This window comes from Molossus molossus, unplaced genomic scaffold (genome assembly GCF_014108415.1).
Source record: "Molossus molossus isolate mMolMol1 unplaced genomic scaffold, mMolMol1.p scaffold_m16_p_1, whole genome shotgun sequence".
Classification (NCBI taxonomy): Eukaryota; Metazoa; Chordata; class Mammalia; order Chiroptera; family Molossidae; genus Molossus; species Molossus molossus.
Window position 1 is genome coordinate 221,016,233 of NW_023425344.1, and position 20,513 is coordinate 221,036,745.

General features: G+C 35.1%; 1 protein-coding gene across 2 annotated transcripts in view; it reads left to right on the top strand.

The window, feature by feature from the left end:
* The window catches only part of MPP5 (membrane palmitoylated protein 5), an 84,049-nt gene that overhangs the window by 41,512 nt on the left and 22,024 nt on the right, over window positions 1–20,513 (top strand). For both annotated transcript variants that reach the window (XM_036241985.1, XM_036241992.1), the window contains exons 4-8: window positions 8,381–8,589; window positions 13,957–14,034; window positions 14,601–14,747; window positions 16,629–16,790; window positions 18,252–18,329. In XM_036241985.1, coding sequence (XP_036097878.1) covers window positions 8,381–8,589; window positions 13,957–14,034; window positions 14,601–14,747; window positions 16,629–16,790; window positions 18,252–18,329 — 674 coding nt within the window. The remainder of the gene's footprint in view (window positions 1–8,380; window positions 8,590–13,956; window positions 14,035–14,600; window positions 14,748–16,628; window positions 16,791–18,251; window positions 18,330–20,513) is intronic.

Below are 20,513 nucleotides of genomic sequence, written 5' to 3' on the forward strand. Positions count from 1 at the left end.
ATGGGAGGGAGGGAGGGAGGAAGGGGGAGAGAAAGAGAGAGAGAGAGAGAGAGAGAGAGAGACACACACAACGATGTGAAAGGGACACATCGAGTGGTTGCCACCCACACGACCCAACCAGGGCCGGGGACAAACTGCAACCGAGGTATGTGCCCTTAGCGGGAGCCGAACCCGGGTCTCTCTGGACTGCAAGCCGACGCTCTAACTGCTGAGCCAAATCAGCCAGGGCGGTATCTGCTTATTTTTATTAAAAAAAAAATTATTTTTTATAAAAGTGTTATTAAAAAGAAAAAAGATTTCTTGAATGAAAGTTCTAATTTTGATTCTGCAGATAGATATGCTGGTGACTGATACAATTTTCTCATACTCAGTAATATTAAGTTCCTCATCTCAGTATTCATTTTGATTCTAAAGTTTAGAGAAAAAGAACAATATTTTTAAATATTTCAGAAAAAGGCCATGAAATTAGTTGAAATCTAGAAATTTCTGAGCATAGATTAAAAGAATTGGTGTTATTTAAACAACAAAATGGTAGAATCTTATGCTAGAATAGCTCTCTAGACAGTCTCTGTTTTCATGTAGGGTAAATGATAGCAGTGAGTAAAAATAAGCAAAGTTAGTCCAGGGTAGCTGGTCATCTCTACTGAGACGGAGATTCCTTAGCTTCCTTGGGTAATTTTATTGTTTACCCTTACAGCCCAAAAATTCTCCCATATGGCTGCCCAGAATCTTGGGTATTTGAAGATAGGATTTTCAGATAGAGCAACTCTTGGTGATTACTTTCTGTTGCCTAAATTTGTCTTTGATCTTTTACACTTTAGGCTGCCAGGAGAGGGCCAAAGGAAGAGGAGAGCATTCAGGGGGTAGATTTATGGACTTAATGTGTGTGTTTGTGGTTATCTGATTAATTGTACCCCAAAGTCAAATATAAGTGACTTTTCTTTAGATAATATGTCCTCTCTTTTAACATAAATAATCAAGATTTAAGTGTAGTATGACATGTTAGAGAAGATGGTGGAAACTAAAACAGTTTTTACTGAATATCTAGAGGAAATAGATCAAACTGTTGGGCAAAGAATATAAGCTAGATATAAAGAAATTTTTTGAAGGGAAATTGTTACAGACTAGATTTATTACCAAAGCCAGATTTGCTATACCAGCCTTTGCCTTCCCCTCCACAGTATCTCTGTTTCTGCCCTCCTCCCGTCCTGCCTTGCCCTAGGTACCTCTCTACCCTAGGACTCCTTTGTCTACTCCCACACTGCACTTGGGTCATTCTTTCTCACTAGCCCTATGAATCTACATTTACCTCTTTTTATCTGTCCATGTGGTTCTTGCTCCTTGTGTCTGTTGTATCTGTGTGTGGGAATGGGAGGGAACCTCTCTGGTTTCTCTGTATGGGGAGCCTTTGTTTTCTCTGTATCCTGTCCTGTCTTTGTTGTCTGCCTTATTTTTGTTATTTCAGAAGAGATTACATATTTGACAGGATTGATTTACTTGCATCTGATTGGATTTTTAAAATTCCCTCTGATATGTGCAGATTATTGAAGAACTTAGGTGGGTTTTTGTTTAAGTAACATAACCTAATTGTTGCATCAGAATGAGACATTTCTTAAGGTATGTAGAAAAATAACTTCCAAAATAATAGGTATTTGTAAAGTGCTTTTAAATATGTACCATATAGAAAGTTTTTTTTAAACCTACGACTAAATATTCTGACCTTTAAAATTAAGAATTTTTATGTGATACTAAAATATGAATGGAATGTCAAAACGAGAATCTTTGAGTCGAGATTGCCAACAGTTATTTTTTTATTATGACATCACACTTAACATCAAAGAAAAGACGCTTTGTCAGAATTCCATTCAGAATTTTCTAACAAAGAACTGAGTCAAGACAGTGAACTCATTTTTCATAATTAGTATTTTAAGACTAATACTATAGGTGCTTGTTGCTTTTTGTGTGATACTAAAACTATTATTGGACAGAGGGAGCATCATTTTTAATGTCCTCAAAATTAAATAACTTGTAAATCTATACTAATTTTATCTTGGGGTTTGTATTATTTGGTATTTCATATTTCTCTTAAATATTCATTTGATTCAGCTGCATATGGTTTAGTCCATATCTTCTTGTCAAGCTACATATATTTCATGAAGTTGTAAAAACTCTTCCGAGTGTCTGGTAACTTAATCTGTTCTGCTTATTCATTAAACATTTCAATGGAAACATATTTGAACTTGAGAGATGAGTGAACTTTGGGCAGCTTTCCAGCCTAAAAATGCTGTCTGGAAACCTTCCCAGCTAAATTAGTCATGAAAGCAGATACGGAATTTATCTGAAAACTGTCCCTGTAAAACATAGTTATCAAATTTTGCTGTACTACTTTGCTACCCACGCTAGTGCAACACTGTCATAGATGCTTTACAACATTTCTCAAAAAGATACATAGCCTCTACATTCACAGAAATTGCAGTTTTGATTTCTTTTGCTGAACTTTTCCCAGTATACTAGCTAGCATACCATTAAAATGTTGGAGTTGAAATAAAATACTCTGAGAATATATTTACACATAAGACATTTGCTTAAAATGGCAGAAGTAAAATACAACAATATTATAAAAGTAACCAGAAATATTATAAAAAGTGTATAAAAGAATTAAGACATGCATTACATATGAAAACATGCACAAACACAGTAAACTAGAGGAAATTCCTCCACAGATTCATGGTAACATAACTAGAATGTGTAAGCTTCTCTAAATATTTGTTAGTGTACACTACCTGCTGTATATTACATCTTAGGACTACTTTTCTAAAACAGAAAAACAACATATCACAAGCCCTAGACCCTGCAAAAGAAACGTTTGTCTTTTATTATTCCCTCAGCATGGCAGAAAAAGTACTGCCTTAGAAGTTGAAGAAATGAATTCTTTATCCCGGTGCTATTTTTGTGTATGACATTATTTTCTCCATCTGTAGAAATTTTATCTGAATTATGTTATGTCTCAGGTTTTGATGTTTTTTTGTTTTTATTTTCATTGGGAAAAGTTTTTCAGGATTTTTATGAGAATTACATAAAATGTATATGCATATAATATGATATTCTATGTCTGTAATTCAGGACAGACATTTGTAGTTTTTCAGTAATGGTTGGTAATACTTAATTTTAAACTGAGCTTCAGTACAAGTAACTTTAGTGTAGTATGGCAACATTGATTGACCTAAGTCTGGAGACAACTCCTAAGAAAAGATAATTTCAGTGAAAGCAGTTTTTACTAATTAAAGAACAGAAATGTAAATAAGATAATAGAGGTGAGTGAAGTTCTAAAGGATAATAAACCAGTTTAAATTGGTCCTAATGCTAACCTAAAAAACTTGGACATTGGGCTCAGTTAAATTTGTTGATATTTCTAGCATTGCCATGGTCCTTATGTTCTCCCAGAAACCATTATTATGTACTAGGTTATCAGCCTCTTTGGGGTTCAGTTGTAGGCTACTGCTTTTTTTTTCCTTTTCTTTATTGATTTTAGAGAGAGAGGAAGGGAGAGATAGAAACGTTGATGAGAGAGAATATCAGTTGGCTGCCTCCTGCACGCCCCCCACTGGGATTTGGCCCACAACTTGGGTGTGTGCCCTGACCAGAAATCGAACCAGCAACCTCTTGGTGCATGGGTTGACACTCAACCAGTGAGCCACACAGGCTGGGCTGTAGTTTACTGCTTTATAGCGTTCCTATTCCTATAGATCTTATCTTGATCCCTGACATCCTGAGTGAAAACATTTCCAGTTTGACCCTTATTTTTTTTTCTGGATTTTAAACTGTTCTAGATGGGTTTAAACAGTTCTTTATGGGTTTAGAATTTCTCAGTATGAAGAAATTTATTAGATTTCATCTTTTTTTAGAACTTATATTTCTGACCTCAGTTCTTAGCAAAATGAGAAGCCTAGTAATTTCTTAGAACTTTAAAGGTATCATTTCTTTGGGACTAACCACCAAATAATCCCATTTCCTGATTGAGTAGTGTCTCGACTATTAACTGATCTCCTAAAATAAGGTCGTTGATCTCAAGTTGTATCTCTCATTAAGCCATTCCTAGTTTAGAGTACCCAATCTTACTTCCCCTAGCTTTTCTTGCTGGCTAATGACTACAGTATCTTATTAATACTTAAAATATTTTTAAGTATGAAAATTATATGCTGTGCTTATAACAGAAGCAAGGAGAGGGAAACAATTGTCAAAGAAGAAATAGAATAAACTATTAAAAGCAGACACACAAACTCAATAATGCAGTCAAGGTTACTTAGTATAGAAGAAAATAGTTTGGAGTACTTTAGTGAGTCCTAAGTATATCATGTCTTTAAATATTACAATAATTGATGGTAATAAAGCCTTCATATCAGTGGTTCTTAACCAGAAGGGTACATTTAATCATTATATATATAATGTGCGTGTGTGTGTGTGTATAAGATATTGATTGCATTTGAGGTAGAACTCTGGACAAACATCTCTAAATTTTCTTAATTCTCAAATATTCTTGATTAAAATTCATTGTTTAATATAGCAAGAAAAAATAAAATTATATTCAGTATGTTCTGCTTAAGACTGTAGGCATTTTGCTTTTTTATTTTTATTTTTTTAGACATTTTATAAAATCAGTGTAATTTCAGTCATTAAGGGAAAAAAGAAGAAAAAACTAGTAGAAAAATGGGTAAAAGCAGTAAAAGGATGAAAGAAGTAATTCATATGACTGTTAACTTTGTAAAAATATATTTAACCTCACTTCTAGGCAAATAAATATATATTTTTCCTAACTAGATCATCAAACTGAAAAGATTTATAATCTTTAATTTGGTTTTTGTTTATAGAAACAGGCACTCAAGTTTATTGCTGATAGGACTATAAGTACAAATCTGGAGGACAGTTTGGCGATATGGAGCAAAGTTATAAATATTTTTATTACCTAAGCAGTAATTTTATCCTAGGAATTTATTCTAAAGAAATTGGAAAATATCAGATTGCAAAATAACATTTACAATCTGACTTGTATTGTTAGGTCAGCATTTTTTTAAAGTCTGAAAGGCTATATATAGTGTAATGAAATAACACGTGTAGTTATAGCTGAAAGGTGTACAACTACAGATAAGTTTTTTATAATGTCTATATCTTAGTGTGCAAGTGAGTGGCTTTGGTACATAGGAGAGGTGCAGAAGTTCTTTTGCCTTTAAAAATTTAAATCTGAGGATTGAAGAGACACATTGGGGAGAGGTTACCTTCTGGACTTACTAAAGTTGTTTGTTGATTTCAGACAATGCTGAGATCTGAAGCTCTTGAGTTTTCTCATTGCCTGGACAAGCAGGCTGAGCCCCTTTGTTTTATTTATTTATTTATTTATTTATTTATTTATTTATTTATTTATTGATTGATTGATTTATTCATTCATTCATTCATTCATTCATTCATTATTTTTTCTTTATTAATTTTAGAGAGAGAGAGTAAACGAGAGAGAAACATTGATGAAAGAGAACATTGATTGGTGCCTCCAGCATGTGACCCCCACTGGGGATTGGGCCCACAACCTGGGCATGTGCCCTGATTGGGAGTCGAACCAGTGACCTCTTGATTCACGGGTCGATGCTCAACCAGTGAGCTACACCAACCAGGCCAGGCTGAGCCCCTCTAAAGAATTACTAAAAATTTAAACAGGAATGCCATTATCTACTCAGGTACCCACAGGATTGTAACCAATTACCTTAACTATTTTGTTGGTTTGTAATTATTTTTTCTTTTAAGATAATTAAATATTTTACTGTTTCAATCTAAAGATAAAGTTATTGAATTATTTATACTCGTAGGAAATTCTTTACACACTCAGGCAATTCTCTGGTAACATCTTTAAATTTCATGGAATCTAATACTCCTTAGTCTTTCTCCCCTTAACCCCCAGCTTTATAATTGACAAAATTCTATATATCTAAAATGTACAATGTGAGGATTTGATGTATAAATTGTGAAATATTTACAGTTAATTAACACTCCTATTACCTCACATAGTTTCTTTGTGTGTGTGTGTGAGAACACTTAAGAACTCTCAGTAAATTTTAAATAAGCAATACAGTACATCACTACTTACTCTCATGAAGCTGACTGTTTGTAGTCTTTGATCAACATCTCCCAGTTTCCCCTATCTATATTTTGTCTACTCTTGTAGATATCAACATGGTTAAATTCTGGCTATTTATCAAGTTTTATTTAGCTCTGAGTCACAACTCCTTAGGTCGTTCTAATGACAGTTTGACTTTCTAATTTGTTTTTCTATTTTTTTGCTGCATTTTAAGTTACTAAAGAGCATATATATATTTTATAAGGAGGACTAAATCTGGTTCGATTGGGGGGTGAGATAGGGAACATCAAGAATCAACTGAAGAACTTTTCAAATCTATAAAAAAATTTAACTATTTTAAGTAGTGGTATGCAAGATAAGTGTACAAGATTCAATAGCTTTTTGAAGGTATTATATAAAGAAACTGACAAAAAGACTTTAAAAGAGTGGATACAAGACAGATAGTATCCATTGTGACTTTTCCCCAGATTCATTTACAGTTTTAATTTGTCAAAATCTCAATAGGATTTTTCTTTTTGAAAGAATAGGAAAGAGACAGTTGGAGATATCTTGAAAAAAATTATTGAATAGTCAAGACAATTTTGAAAAAATAATGAGCAAGTTCTTGTCATATCAATATGAACAACAACTGTAATGCTACTGTAATAAGTCACTGTGGTTCTGATAGACCAGTAGACTAAAACAAACTCTGATGTATGTAAGAAGTTGGTAGCATCTTAAATCAGTGGAAAAGGAAGGATTATTCAACAAATGATGTTAGAATAATTGGTTAACCAGAAGAAATGAAGTTAAAATTTCCCCTCAAAACTATACCAAAATAAATTCCAGATAAAGTTTATTATGAAATAGAAACCACAAGAAGCTAAAAAAAAATGTAGGTGAATATTTAATGACCTAGGGAAAAGAATTTATAAGCATAGAAACAGTGAAAGAAATCACACAGGAGAAGAGTTAAAAACTTCTCCAGTAAAAGCTACCACAAATATAATTAACAGACAAATGGAAAAATTAGAAAACCATTTCAAATGAATGTGACAAAGTGTACACACAAACATACACAATCTACCTGTAATCTACCTGTTGAGGGGCAGGGAAGAGACAACCTCTGGTTCTTAACCATTTGGGTAATAACTTCCAGAAAAAGTTATGCACACTAAAAGGCATGGATACACACACACAACGACTTCCAGTATAATTTTAGGAAACTCGTAGTCATATAAGTTTTATGGATCACAAAAAAAGTACCTGGTAAATATGAATAAACTTTGACTTCCCTATTAAAGAAATGAAAGATTTTCAAAAATGGTGATGTTGAATATTGGAGAAAATATTGCTAATGAGCAATAACTTTGTAAAATCTCCCTGGAAAGCTGTTTGGCTTTTAAAATTTCAAGTGTCAGAATCTTATTTTAAAATTTTGTTTCTAAGAATTATTTTAAGAAAACAGACTCTCAGATTTTTATGCAGCAATGAGCATTATGTACTGAAGTACTTATTATTACTTATAGTAGCCAAAAATTGGAAGCAACCTGAATGCTCAACTTTAGTGTAATGGTTACTATAAATTATGGTTTAGCCATGTAATAAAATATATGGAGCCATTATATATAATGTTTTTTAAAGACTAGTGATTTGAGAAAACAAAGTATACTGTTAAATGAAAAAGAAAATGCTGTAAGATGTATAAAATAAAGTTCTTTCTAGGTAATGGGACTGTTGGTGATTTTAAATTCCTTTTTTCATTTCTGTATTCCTCTCATTTATTTTTATAGTGAGTATGTATTAGTTTTATATTTAAAACACTTGCAAGAAATGTTATTTTATTCTGGTATATAATTATAAAGAGTATTACTTAAAAATCAGTGGTTTGAGCCCTGGCCAGTTTGGCTCAGCAGTTAGAGAGCACCGGCCCGGGAACCAAAGAGTCCCGAGTTCAATTCCAGCCAAGGGCACATACCTTGGTTGCAGTTTGTCCCCGGTCCCAGTTGGGGTCATGCGGGTGGCAACCAATCTATGTGTCTCTCTCAATTGATATTTCTCTCTCTCTCTTTCTCTCTCTCCCCCACTCTGTTTGAAGATAAGTGTAAAAATATCCTTGGGTGAGGATTAAAAAAAAAATTAGTGATTCGACACTCAAATATCTATGCAAGTTTTGTTTTTTGAAAATGTAAATTGTTATAGTTCAAGAAATTTTATCTTAACTATTGAATTAAGACAGAAAATTAATTTTTTGATACCTTTTCCTTTTCCTACTAGAAGTGGAAGACTTGTTTTCTTCACTTAAACATATCCAACATACTTTGGTAGATTCTCAGAGCCAGGAGGATATTTCACTGCTTTTACAACTTGTACAAAATAAAGATTTCCAGAATGCATTTAAGATACACAACGCTGTCACAATACACATGAACAAGGCCAGTCCTCCATTTCCTCTTATCTCCAATGCACAAGATCTTGCACAAGAGGTATGTATTCTAAAGATATCGTTGACATGTACAAGGTAATTGTTAGTGACAGTAAGGCAGTATTATTGGAAAATGCTGGGGTGAATATAAGGCTTGTTTGAATTAATTACTCCTGATCACATAATAATCATTTAATGTGTTAGGAAAAACTTGCTAAAAGTACATTTTATCCTGAAAAAATATATACTTATTTTAGAGTCAGAGCTCTGTTTCATGAAAGAAGAGTTTTGTATAGAGAAGTATATATTTGCATGGTAAGAGAAATATTTTTCTAAATTACTAAAGGGGAAAATATTTTTAGTATAGTTTTATTTTAAACAAACAGGTAAAGACTGATGAGATAAAAATTGTATTTGATAATCAGGTATTATATAACTTCTAAAATTTGTTGCTAGTAAATACAGTCATGTACTGCCTAACAACTTTTCAGTCAACAACAAACCACATGTATGACAATGGTCCCGTAGGATTATAGTGGAGCTGGAAAATTCCTATCATCCAGTGATGTTGCAGCCGTCCTCACAACACGTTACTCTATGTTTGTGGTGATGCTGGTGTAAACCTACTACACTGCCAGCCCCATGGAAGTACAGCACTGTGACATAATTGCCTATGGTATTCAGAACAGTAACATGCTGTACAGGTTTGTAGTCTAGGAGCAATAGGCTACCCCATATATATATGCCTCCATGTGTAGTAGGCTATGCCATATAGATTTGTGTGAGTACACTCTGTGATGTTTGCATAATGATATCGCCCAATGGTATGTTTCTCAGAAGGTATCATTGTCAAGTGGTACATGACTGTATTTTGAAGTTTTTTCTCTGTAAAAGCTGTGTAGAAGGTCAAAAATAATTAAATTTCAATGTGCAGTGAAAGTTCTAGTTTCTGCTGCTTGTTGATATTCAGTGTTTAATATGTTCTGCAAACATTTTTTATTTATTTTTCTTTATTGATATATTAGAAAGAGGAAGGGAGAGGGAGAGAGAGATGGAAACATCAATGAAAGAGAACATTGATTGGCCTCCTCCCACATGCCCCTAACTGGGGATTGGGCCCACAACCTGGGCATATGCCCTGACCAGGAATTGAACTGGTGACCTCTTAGTGCATGGGTTGACGCTCAACCACTGAGCCACACCGACCAAGCTGCAAGCATCTTTTAATTTAAAGATTTAAAAAAGATAAATAAGCTATCTCTAATCTTGGTGGAGGTGGACATTTTGTTGTCATTATAGGATTTTAAGTTATTTTATTGTAAAAACTAATAATTCTGGAAGCCCATCAAGTAAATCTATTTCATGGAATCCAGACACAAGATAGAAAATGGGATAAGGGAAAGGGTAAGAGCTCCAGAGCTACAGACTTATAAAATAGGTTAAGAGGCACATTTCAGATTAGCACAGAATGTATTTTCTTCATGTAGATGCCTATGATGGGTAAAAGATTCTGGGAATAAGAGTAGCCGAGCAAAGTCTAGTATTGCCTAGAAAAGTGACCTAAGGACCTGTTCCTAAAAAGGAAATTTTTCATCCATTAGATTTTAAAAGAGAACTAGTTAAAACTGATTTTGTGTGCTCATCTTTTCTATTAAAAATATGCATAATCTTCTATTAAGAATTTATTCCTGTAGTTTTTATTATCCTAGTTTAAATGGTTTGTCTAAAAATTACTTCCCTTGCAAAGATTAGAATAACTGACATTACTTTGATCTTATTTACTCACAAATATAGCATAACTTCTATTGTATAGGGTTGGGAGGAACACATAATAAATAATTGTACTTCTCTTCCCTATCTTTAGAAGGAAGTGTCCAGCTAGCTACTGGTGGGTTGTTTTGTTCAATAGAACAATAGGTGGAAAAGAATATGAGATAAGCAAGAGAGATCAGAAGTGCTCCAATTAAAGAATGTGACAGAGTCCACAGAAGGCAGAAAGAAAAGGTAAAAGCAGCAACATAGTTTAAAGGGTTTTAGGATTGAGAGAGGCAAAGAACTAAAGTGGCTTCAAGAGTAAACTCTGGCCACTTTGGCTCAGCAGTTAGAGCATCAGCCCGCGGACCAATGAGTCTCCGGTTCGATTCTGGCCAAGGGCACGTACCTCGGTTATGGTTCGTTCCTGGCCCAGTTCGGGGTCGTGTGGGAGGCAACCAGTCAATGTGTCTCTCTCACATTGCTGTTTCTTTCTCCCCTTTTCTCTTTTCCTCCCACCCTATCTGAAGATAAATAGAAAAATATCCTCGGGTGAGGATTAAAAAAAAAAAAGAGTAAAGGCTTTGGGAGAGGAAGAAATGGTTGAAAAGGACTTAATCAATTTTGAATATTAGTTTTAGGATCGTTAACATATTTGTATGGTTTACAATTTTGAAAGTACCATATCAAGGAGATTGTCTGAAAGTTGGCTTTCACATCCTTGCAGTATCTCCAGTAACACTTGAGGATTGCATTGCTTTGGTGGTGGTGGGATATGTGGGATGTGGGTGATAGTTACCTTGGACTGAAGCTGGTCTTTTTTTTTTATCCTCACCTGAGGACATTTTTCCATTTTTTGTTCAGATAGAGTGGGAAGGAGAGAGACAGACAGACAGAAACATCGATGTGAAAGGGACACATCGAGTGATTGCCACCTGCACGACCCAACCAGGGCCAGGGACAAACTGCAACCGAGGTATGTGCCCTCAGTGGGAACCGAACCCCGGTCTCTCTGGACTGCAGGCCAGTGCTCTAACCTCTGAGCCAAACCGGCCAGGGCTGAAGCTGGTCTTAAAATGAGTGCAAGATGTTGAACCTCGTCAGCTGCAATATGTGGTTGTGCTGCATTGTGAATGACTTCCCCTGGAGCTGTACGTGCACAGTTGTGTGGCAGCCCTGACTTACAGTGCATAACGCTTAGGAAAAGTGCACACTCAGAGCTCATCAAAGAAGAGGTTAAGTCTGATAACAAAATGGAAGGTTAAATGGACTCATTGGCTTTATTTTACAGCTGGGAAAATCTTAGCAATCACCTAATTAAACCTTTTTGTTTTATATTTCTGAATATTGAGGCCAAGTAAGGTTTTGTAACGGCATAAAACTAACTAGGCTGCTCATGTACCCATTGCCTAATTTGCTTTTTAGCATTCATAATTCCAGCTATTTTAATATGCAGCATTTAAAAGAAGAAATTAGCCCTGGCCAGTTTGGCTCAGCGGTTAGAGCACTGGCCTGCAGTCCAGAGAGACCCAGGTCCGATTCCTGCTAAGGGCATGTACCTCGGTTGCAGTCTGTCCCCGGCCCTGGTTTGGTCGTGAGGGTGGCAACCACTCGGTGTGTCCCTTTCACATCGATGTTTCTCTCTCTCTCTCTCCCTCCCACTCTATCTGAACAAAAAATGGGAAAAATGTCTTCAAGTGAGGATAAAAAAAAACAAAAATAAAGAAGAAATTACCTTATGCTTTATAAAGTTGTATTATTTTTATGTGGAAATTTAATTTGAGTAATTAAAAAAACAACTCAAAGAATTTAGTGAAAGAATGTCTTAAATATTTTTTTGTTATCCTCACCCGAGGATGTTTTTCTATTTTTTGTTCAGATAGTTAAAGCTAATATACCTATGTACTATAACTCAGCAATCCCACTTCTGGGTATGTACCTGAGAGAAATAAAAACATATCCACACAGAGACTTATGCATAGATGTTCATAGAAGTCAGATAATAGTTAGAAACTAGAAACAACCCAGCAGTCCATCAACCAGTCATTGAAAGCTGAGTTAGGCTATCACAGTGGAAGAACAAGTAAATAATTACAACCTAATGAGAAGTACTATGATGGCCATATGAGAAAGGTACCAAAATCTGGGTAAGATGTGCCTAATTCTCTCTGTGTTAGGGGTGTGGAGTGATGGAAAAGGAAGAACATAGAAGAAAATTTAATTTGCTAAGTCTTGAAGGATGATTGGTAGATTTACTAAGAAACCCTAAAAAAAGAGGAAAAGCCATTCCATGGGCAAAGGGTACAAAGACAGTTGTGCCTGAGAAAGCCTGGTATATTTCTTAAACAAGGAATAAGGGGTAGGATATGTATTTAAAAGATCCTGAAATTCAGATCCTGAAAGCCAGATAAGTCATATTAATAATTTTAAACATCCTTTTATGGATCCATGCTGATCAGTATTTTACAATAATTAACTTATGTGAGTAGATGAAAGGAAAAAACTATGTGAACAACTTGATGCAGAAAAGGCATCTGAAGACTATTCAGTACTTTTCCCTTGTTGATGTTCTTTGGAAATCAGGCACATTGATTAAGAATAGAATCAGCCCTGGCCAGTTTGGTTTAGCGGTTAGAGCGGTCTCCTGCGGAGCAGAGAATCCCTGGTTCGGTTCTCGCTAAGGGCATTTACCTCGGTTGCAGTTTGTCCCTGGCCCTGGTTGGGGTCATGTGGGTGGCAACCACTTGGTGTGTCTCTCTCACATTGATGTTTCTCTTTCTCCCCCTCCCCCACCTCCGACTCTACCTGAAGATAAATGCAAAAATGGCCTCAGGTGAGGATAAAAAATAGTATCAAACTATTAGGTAACATCTTACCTAATGGTGAAACACTCAGTATATTGCGGTTTTTTATATATATATATAAAAAGGGAAGATCTCAGAGATGTTTAGGAACTGATTTAAAAACTAAAAATGGGGGGGGGTGTACACTAAATGTGTTGAGCATGAATACAGAAAATTATAGCATAATACAATTATACCTTTCTTACTAAATGTGAAAAAACTATCAAGTGGGTGGTTTTCTAAGAAAATATAAATTGTCAAACATGACATAAGGAAAGATAGCCAAAAAAGTAGACCAGTAGCTATAGATAAAATTGAAAATCGGAAATCCACCCCTATAAAATGTAATAGGCTCAGCCCTGGCCAGTGTGGCTCAGTGATTAGAGTATCAGCCCATGGACCAAAGGGTCTCAGGTTTGATTCCTGGTCAAGGGCACATATTCTGGGTTGCAGATTGGATCCCCAGCCCTGGTTAGGGTGTTTGCAGGAGGCAACCAATCCATGTGTCTCTCTCACATTTATGTTCTCACCCCCCTCCCTGACCCCCCCCCCCAACACACACACACACACAGACACACACACACTATCTGAAGATAAATGAAAAAATATCCTCGGGTGAGGATTAAAAAAATAAATGTTGTTAACCATGATAATAAGATTGAAAACTGTGAGAAAAAATACTTTTTTTCTAACAATTCTTTTTAGTGCCTTTCTTATAAATAGTTCTTATGATTTTAAATTGTATCTTTTAAAAAATACCTGTATAGGTGCTGGTGATATTTTTCTGTAACCTAGGAAGAATTCTTTCATTAATCTTTCTTTTTGTTCCTTAGGTACAGACTGTTTTGAAGCCAGTCCATCAGAAGGAAGGGCAAGAATTAACAGCTTTGCTGAATGCTCCACATATTCAGGTAGACAATGGATAGAGCATTATATATATTGTTTTTCCAACATTCAAAGCCCCTTTGAATCAGAGCCTCTTAGGGCTGGAAGAGACCTCAAACATTACCTATAGACTCTTTTGGTTGTTTACAACTTACACTGGATATATATTTTCATATTTCAATATATATGTTTTCATATTTAAAAGTAACATTTTTGAAGCAACTTATTTTTTTAAAATAATTCTCCCCTTTTTTGGTATTATTTTTTCATAGATTTAAATGATCTATGGCGTTGGGCCTTTAAATAGATTTTGTTTTTTGCAGTCTAGTAAGCATTTTAAACTTTTATAACCCATCCCAGAGTATGCCTTGTTATACCTAACATATCTTTAGTTATTATTAGCTATGAAAGATACAGGGTTGCTTCTGTACTTCATTGGAAAGTTTGGAAACAGATCTGAATATATCATTAATTGTACTTCTTTTAAAGGGCTTAACGATCAGAATGCTATATACATTATTAGGTTAAAAATCTCTCTAGAGAAATGTATCATGCTGTTACCTTAAATACTATGGATTTTTTTTTTTAACAGGCACTTTTACTGGCCCATGATAAGGTTGCTGAACAGGAAATGCAGCTAGAGCCCATTACAGATGATAGAGTTTATGAAAGTGTTGGCCAGTATGGAGGAGAAACTGTAAAAATAGTTCGTATAGAAAAGGCTCGAGATATTCCATTGGTAAGTTATTCCAAATCTCTGAGATCCTTCCTACCCAGGGATCTTTTGTGTAGCAGATAGTTAAAGACCCCTTTACATTTCTGTAGTTTTCTCTTTTGAGGTCAATTTGTTGGAATTCTTTTATTTTCTTCTTCATACTCCTTTTTCAGAAAAAAAATTTGTTTATCTTTCTTACCCATAATTTGATGAAAATAGTAGCTTATAAAATAATTTTTGAGGAGCAAAGGGATAAATAATCTGATTTATTATTCTCCCAACTTAAAAAAGATGAGAAAAATCTTATCTTTTTATTCAGTTACATCTATTGAAACAATTACTGATACATGTATTTCACATATATTTAGAAGTATGTATTCCTTAATGTTAGTGTTTGTTTTATAGTTTTTATATGTAAAACTTTTTTCAATCTCTTCTTAGTTTGCTATTATTGCCTTAATTTTCTTTTCTTTATTTTCAGAGGATATTCTTGAATCCTGATCTCAAATTGTGGTTTGAATAATGTGATATATATAGGGACTGTATTTTATGGGCAGTTGTGTTTTTTTTTCCTTTCCGTTTTTTTTTTTTTATTGATTTTTAGAGAGAGAGGAACGGAGAGGGAGAGAGAGAAACATTGATAAGAGAGAACATCGATTGGTTGCCTCCAGCATGCTGGGGATTTTGCCCACAACCTGGGCATGTGCCCTGACCAGGAATTGAACCCGTGACTTCTTGGTGCATGGGTCAGTGCTCAATCACTGAGTCACACTGGCTGGGCTATGGGAAGTTTATAGAACTGAGTTTTTTTCCCCACCAGAAAAAAGAAATTGGGAAAGTTATGAAAAAAGTTTAGGATAAAATGTTACAATTCTGGTCCAGCTGATGTAGCTCAGTGGTTGAGTGTCGACCCATGTACCAAGAGGTCGCTGGTTCGATTCCTGGTCGGGACACATGCCCAGGTTGTAGGCCTGATCCCCAGGCAGGGGTATGCAGGCGGTGGCCAATCAATGTTTCTCTTTCTCCTTCTCACTTCCTCTCTCTCTAAAATCAATAAAGAAGAAAAATTTTTTTAAAAAAGTTACAATTATGCCTGCTTCCAAGCTTTTTTCTGTATTTGATATTTCCTTTTTCTTTATTTTCAAGTATATATATGTGTATATTTTACTTGTGTTTTTAATTTGTATAATAAATTAATGTTTAATACATTTTCATGTGAATTGGATGTAGCTATAATATTTAACATTTGAATAATCAACCAGAGTAGTATTCATTTCCTCATTATATTTTGAATTTTTAAAAAAGACTTTTATAGTTATGTCATGTTCACTAATTACACCTAAATATAGTATAACCATTATGAATAGCATGCAGCATATAGACAACAAATTTGATTATAGGTCTTCACATGGTTTTTAAGCAAGTGCATTTTTCTTTTAATACACTTCAGAAGCCTGATTGATTTTTAGAATTGAAAAAATTTTTTTTTCTTTATGGATTTTTTAGAGAGAGAGAGATAGAAACATCAGTGAGAGAGGACATCGATTGGTTGCCTTTTGCATGCCCCCCACTGGGGATTTGGCCCACAATCTGGGCATGTGCCCTGACCGGGAATCGAACTGGTGACCTCTTGGTGCATGGGTTGATGCTCAACCACTGAGTCACACCAGCCAGGCTGATTTTTAGAATTTTAATAACTGTCTCTGAAGTAGAAAATGTAAGGGAAATGGTCAACTTTCAAACCTAGTTATCATGATTAGTCTAGCTGTGTAAGTCAGTTTTTTCCTCAAGATAACTGAAGACTGGTATTGAGTCGAAAAAATAAGAATTTAAAAATGAAGAAATGCTTAACCAAAAAAATACATTTTTATTTTAAAATTGGATGTTGAATTTTTTTTTTTTTAGGGTGCTACAGTTCGTAATGAAATGGATGCTGTCATCATTAGTCGGATAGTAAAAGGGGGTGCTGCAGAGAAAAGTGGTCTTTTACATGAAGGAGATGAAGTTCTGGAAATTAATGGCATTGAAATTCGGGGGAAAGATGTCAATGAGGTTTTTGACTTGTTGGTAAGTTGGCAAAAGTAGAAGAAGATTTGATAGATTGTTGAAAGCTGGGTTTTTTTTTTTGTTACTAGACTTCAAAATAAAATAAAGAGCACTAGATCATAGCCTGATTTTCACATGATATTATTTCTACAATATTTATTAGTCGAGTTTTATTTTTAGGATGGATACTACTGATACTTTTTTTATTTTGAGCTTTATTACTACAAGGTATAGTTTGTTTACCTCTGAAGTGACTAATATATCTCATTAATTCATTCAACATGTATTTATTTGAGTGCCTACTATGTGCCAGCTGCTAGAAAAACAGTAACGAAACAAAGTCTATGCCTCAAGATTTTTATATTTTGTTTATGATCTACAATTGATTGTTGTTTTCTTAACAGTGTTAGATAATAGCAATAGTAGATCTACATTGTCTGATAGCTACATGTGCTAGCTATTTCAATTTAAATTAAGTAAAATTTAAAATTGAGTTTCTTATTCTTACTAGCTCTATTCTAGGTGGTCAAGAGCAATATGTAGCTAATGGCTCCCATTATTAAGGTGTCGATATAGAACATTTCTGTCATAGGAAGTTCTATTAGATGGTGCGCATACAATCAGGAAGCTGTTGTAGACAATTTTTGAGAGCAATTTATGATCACCGCATATGTACCCACAAACCAGATTTATATTCTTATTGACTTAACATCAATTGTTACAGTAGATTCTCTCCTATCTGCTGATGTCTGTCAAAGAATCTAGAAAACATCCTTATATTCTTATTTTCACCTAACCCCTTCCATTGCTTTGGCAGAGCAAAGTGTCAGTGGTCATTGTTTTTAGCCCTTGTTTTATTGGCTGCTATCTCTAGGTTGAGCACTGCTTCCTCCTGTCTCAGGACCAGAAATTGTGATTACTGATTTACTGTCTAGGCAGGAGGTATCTGAACAATCCAGTTAGTGGTATACTGGGAAATAATAGTGAACCTAGCAGTGAGACTACATAGTTAAAAAATAGAATGGATGACGGAGACAAGGCATCTGGGAAGTGAGAATATTTGTATCACTTTTCTAATCCTAGACACAATTACTGTTTCATATTCTACTATATTAAAGTTGATGTGTGTCAGAGTAGAAAACCCAGAATTGTTGTAGCACTGTCGTATTGTCCAACCTTTCACTGTTGAATCTTCCTAAATTTACACTGAGTAGAAGACCAAAACCCAAGACTTATAGGCTAAATGGCTTTCCCTAGTGTGCCAGAATTACAGAATGCCATATTGCTGAGTATCTCTACTATAATGGAGTCCATAAAGGCATAATTTGTGCTTCCTGATGAAATGGGATTCATCTTTACTGATTTTTCTTTTTGTCTCCTAAGGGTCCCAGAATAGTCCAGTTTAGGGAATATTGATCATAAGATCATGAAATGATTTTCATGAATATCAATTTTAAGAATTACCTAATCTCTCTATTACAGTCTGATATGCATGGTACTTTGACATTTGTTCTGATTCCCAGTCAACAGATCAAGCCTCCTCCTGCCAAGGAAACTGTAGTAAGTCATTTTTTTGTTCATTATTTATTGTCTGATGGCTACTGTTAATTTTTGTCTAAATTAATAAAAGTTTATTTTTTAGAGTAGTTTTAGGTTCACAGCAAAATGGAGCAGAAAGTCTAATTTCACATATCTCTTATCCACACACATGCATAATCTTCCCTACTATCAACATTCTGCACCAGAATGGACATTTGTTGCATCAGTGAAATGAACCAGGCCATGTATTGGTTCATTTATGTGAACTTTCCAGAATAGGTAAATCCACGTAAATAATAGGTTCCATTATTACTCAAAGTTCATAGTTTATATTAGGATTCACTTTTGGTGGTATACATTCTATGGGTTTTCACAAATGTATAATTACATGTGTTCACTCACCATTGTATCATATAGAATAGTTTCCCTGCCATAAAAATCCTCTATCCTCTGCCCAGCTGTGGCTCAGGGGTGAGTATCGACCCATGCACCAAAAAGTCGCCGGTTAGATTCCCAGTTAGGGCACATGTCCAGGTTGTGAGCCTGATCCCCAGTGGGGGGCATGCAGAAGGCAGCCAATTGATGTTCTCTCTCATCAGTGTTTCTATCTCTCTCCCTCTCCCTTCCTCTCTCCTTAGGTGTAGGGGTGGGGAGTTAGGAGGGAATGGGAGGTATTCTTAATCAGTATGTTGTTTCTTTTTCGGGTAATAAAAATGTCCTAAAATTGGTAGTGGTTGCACAGCTCTGAATTTACTAAAAACTGACCAATTGTGTACATGGGTGACTTGTATAGTATATGAATTATATCTCAATAAAGCTGTTAAAATATTATAGACATTAAAGTGCTGGATTAACATGGAAGCCTGTTACATCTCTTGTTCTTCTTAACTTTTATAAAAGCATAGCAGTTTGAAACAGAACACAGCTTCATTTCTTTCTCAATATTTCATCACAGTTATACTTTCTTTTTTTTAAACTTATCTTTATTGTTGAATGTATTACAGATGTCCCTCCCTCCCCCCCTCACTGACCTCCCTCCTCCCCAATCTCACCCCCCTCCTGCCTTCCCCACCCTATTGTTTGTGTCCATTGGTTATACATATATGCATAGAAGTTCTTTGGTTTATCTCTTCCTGCCTTCCCTTCCCCCCTTACCTTTGAGGTTCATCATTCTAACAACCAGTTTGTACTTCTTAATTTCTTCATCTTATTTACCCATCCCCCAACCCCCTCCCATCTGGTAAGCAACAAAAAGTTCTTTCCCATCCAAGTACTAACCAGGCCTGACCCTGCTTAGCTTCCAGATCAGATGAGATTGGGCACATTCAGGGTGGTATGGCCATAGACCAAAAAATTCTCTGTATCTATGAGTCTGTTTCTGTTCTGCTTGCTAATTTTGTTTGTAGATTCAATTGTTGATAGAACGTATTAATGCCATTTTATTGTTCATATTTTTGTTCTTCTCCTTCAAGAAGACTCTTCAATATTTCATATAATACTGGTTTGGTGGTGATGAACTTCTTTAGCTTTTTCTTGCCTGGGAAACTCTTTATATGGCCATTGATTCTAAATGACAGTTTTGTAGGATAGAGTAATCATGGTTGTAGGTCGTTGCTTTTCATCACTTTGAATATCTCTTGCCACTCCTTTCTGGCCTGCAAAGTTTCTTTTGAGAAATCAGTTGAGAGTTTTATGGGAGCTTCTTTGAAGGTGACAAACTGCTTTTCTTTTGCTGCTTTTAAAATTCTCTCTTTGTGTTTAATCTCTTACATTTTGATGATGATGTGTCTTGGTGTGGACCTCTTTGGGTTCATCTCGTTTGGGACTCTCTGTACTTCCTGGATGTGTATGTCTGTTTCTTTCATCAGGGTAGGGAAGCTTTCTGTCATTTTTTCAAATAGGTTTTCAGTTTCTTGCTTTCACTCTTTTCCTGGCACCCCATGATGCAAGTGTTGGTACGCTTAAAGTTGTCCCAGAGACTCCTTACACTGTCCTCATTTTTTTTTTGATTCTTTTTTCTTTTTACTGTTTTGATTGGGTGTTTTTTACTTCCTTATATTCCAATTCGATGGTTTGCTTCTTAGCTTTACCTACTCTACTGTTGATTCCCTGTAAATTATTCTTTATTTCAGTTAGTGTATCCTTCATTTCTGACTGGTTCTTTATGTTGTTGATGTTTTCACTAAGTTCCTTGGAGTTCTCCTT